General features: G+C 39.7%; 1 protein-coding gene across 1 annotated transcript; it reads right to left on the bottom strand.

Moving 5' to 3' along the window:
* Window positions 1-336: 336 nt before the first annotated feature.
* LOC121412699 (acetylcholine receptor subunit beta-type acr-3-like) lies at window positions 337-1,344 on the bottom strand. Its single transcript, XM_041605476.1, has 2 exons — window positions 1,026-1,344; window positions 337-633 (listed from the first exon to the last, which is right to left on the bottom strand). The coding sequence occupies exons 1-2, from the start codon at window positions 1,219-1,221 to the stop codon at window positions 431-433; spliced, it is 399 nt and encodes a 132-aa protein (XP_041461410.1). The 5' UTR covers window positions 1,222-1,344; the 3' UTR covers window positions 337-430.
* Between the last annotated feature and the right edge of the window lie 869 nt (window positions 1,345-2,213).

A 2,213-nucleotide genomic window follows, 5' to 3' on the forward strand; every position in this document is an offset into this window, starting at 1 on the left:
GGCTCATGCTTTGCCCTCGTATGAGGTCGATATATTTAAGGAGATGCCTATCATCTAGTGAGTTTCTGAAACGGTATCTTGATGTATTTATTTTCTCAGGTCTGAATATCAATAATTCTCAGCCCGCGCTTCACGCTCGCAATAATAGTTTAGTTAGTTACATGTATACGCATATATATGACTACACACAACAAATAGAATGTTGCATCTTAACGTCTTACTATTGACGAATATTTACACTCGCATCGATTATGTTTTATTTTGACTGGTCATGTTCTTACTAAGAGTAGTAAATACATTTACACTTTGAAAGGGTTGCGGTGTTAGTACTTGCCCCTGGCACCGTTAGTCCTAGATACGCCATTGCTTGAGCATCAATTCTGCAATCTTGTGGGTGCAGCCACATTTCTTTGTGTGTACATGTGGATACTTACTCATGATTTGCCTGTTGTGTTTTCAAGATCTCCTTGGTTCTCTTTCCATTGTAGAGGGAAAGAACGGGTCCATATAGCATCAATCTTCTAAGGAAATGTGGAAGCTCGGTCTGTCCACCCATGTGGTAGATACGCAGAACCGCGATGGCGCAAAAGACCTCAACTCCACACATAGCTATCATCGAGATGAAGAAATCCACTGAAGATGGCAAAGAAAAGGAGAGGCCGTCATGATTATGCGTTTTAAAGTGAGGGGCGTAATGTATTTTAGTCGAAGTTTTATCATTTAAAAACCAATTTTCAGACGAATCACAATATTCACAAAGGTTTAGATGCTCTGAAAAACAAAGGAAATCAGGGAAAAAATAAACGAGGCAGAATATAGGCAAAGCCTTGTATAGATGCACATGGGCAAGAACCTCGAAATAGAACTGCTATTCCGAGAAGCCAACCAAGACATATTCTTATCACAACGTAGAGGAGGGCGAGGGAGTGGGTGGGGTCTGACCTATTTACATTTAAGAACAGTTTTTTTTATGATACAGCCCTGGGCTAATTGTATCCACGTAAATTAATGTATTCTTCCGTTACCAAGAATTGACGTAGTTTCCCCGCTCGGTGGCATCCTATCGGCTACGAGCTGCTGGAAGAGGATCAAAGCCAGTAGGTTACTGACAGCTAAGGTCACCTTCTCACCAGAGGCTGGATGAAGCCAACAGACAATGGTCATGAGCATTGTGAAGAGCAAGGCGGGCACCACCACCGTCTTAGTGTAGAACAGAGACATTCGTCGAATGGTAATCTGGTAAGTTAAGGCGCTCCAGGTACGATTATCACAACACAGTTCCTTGTCAAGGTTTTGGCCTACAGAGTGTTGCAAGACCCAGACATCGTTCTGATGGAAGAGGTCCATTGTGGTATCGGAATGCCGAGAAAGTCGAAAGTCAACCTGCGTCACGGAGAAGAATTTACGAAATTGACAAGATTATGGGGGTGAGGGGAGAGTGGCTGCTAAATCAGTTCTAGTCTTCTCAGGTGTCAATATAGTCCATAACAAGACTCCAGACAAGTATTATCAAGAGAAGATATGAACGTTTGGTTTATATAATTTACAAATACTTCTTTTTCGATTGCAGAAGCGTTTGTCTTGTCAGGAACTTATTGGTGGAGATCTCTGGTACCTTAAACAATAACAATAAATGTGAGGGGACACATCGATAGACGTAGATTACGAAATGTATTATTGATAATGGAAAGTAAAAATGTAAGATGAAAAATGTTATAGAAAACTATGGTTGATAAATATTAAAAATTTTAGATTTATAATTTCACAGGAAATTATACCTTCTTCTGAGTGGCTTGTTGATAAGATTGGCTTCGAGAGTTATTAGGGAGTTTGGGCCTCCACTACACACGTCGAATTAAAAAATAGAGAAAGAATATTTTTACGTGCCCTTCATGACTATGAACAACCAAGATGTCCCTTTTTCAAAATTGGTGAATCAAATCAGCAGTTTCGTCCCGGACTCATTGCAATTTTTCGTCAGCTTCGAACTTTATCAATTTTTATCAATTTATCAATTTTCGATAAAGACCTCCCAGCGGTTCATAATCATTTCACATGCATTTTTAATATATTTACGGTGTTTTCGAATTTAGACGAACAATAATAGGACTTTAAAGCCACATTACATACCATCTGTTTCATGTACGACCAGGGACCGAACGTGACGTTACACCTTTGAACATCGTAAGGGAAGTATGTAATGTCTACTTTAC

This window comes from Lytechinus variegatus, chromosome 4 (genome assembly GCF_018143015.1).
Source record: "Lytechinus variegatus isolate NC3 chromosome 4, Lvar_3.0, whole genome shotgun sequence".
NCBI classification, from domain to species: Eukaryota; Metazoa; Echinodermata; class Echinoidea; order Temnopleuroida; family Toxopneustidae; genus Lytechinus; species Lytechinus variegatus.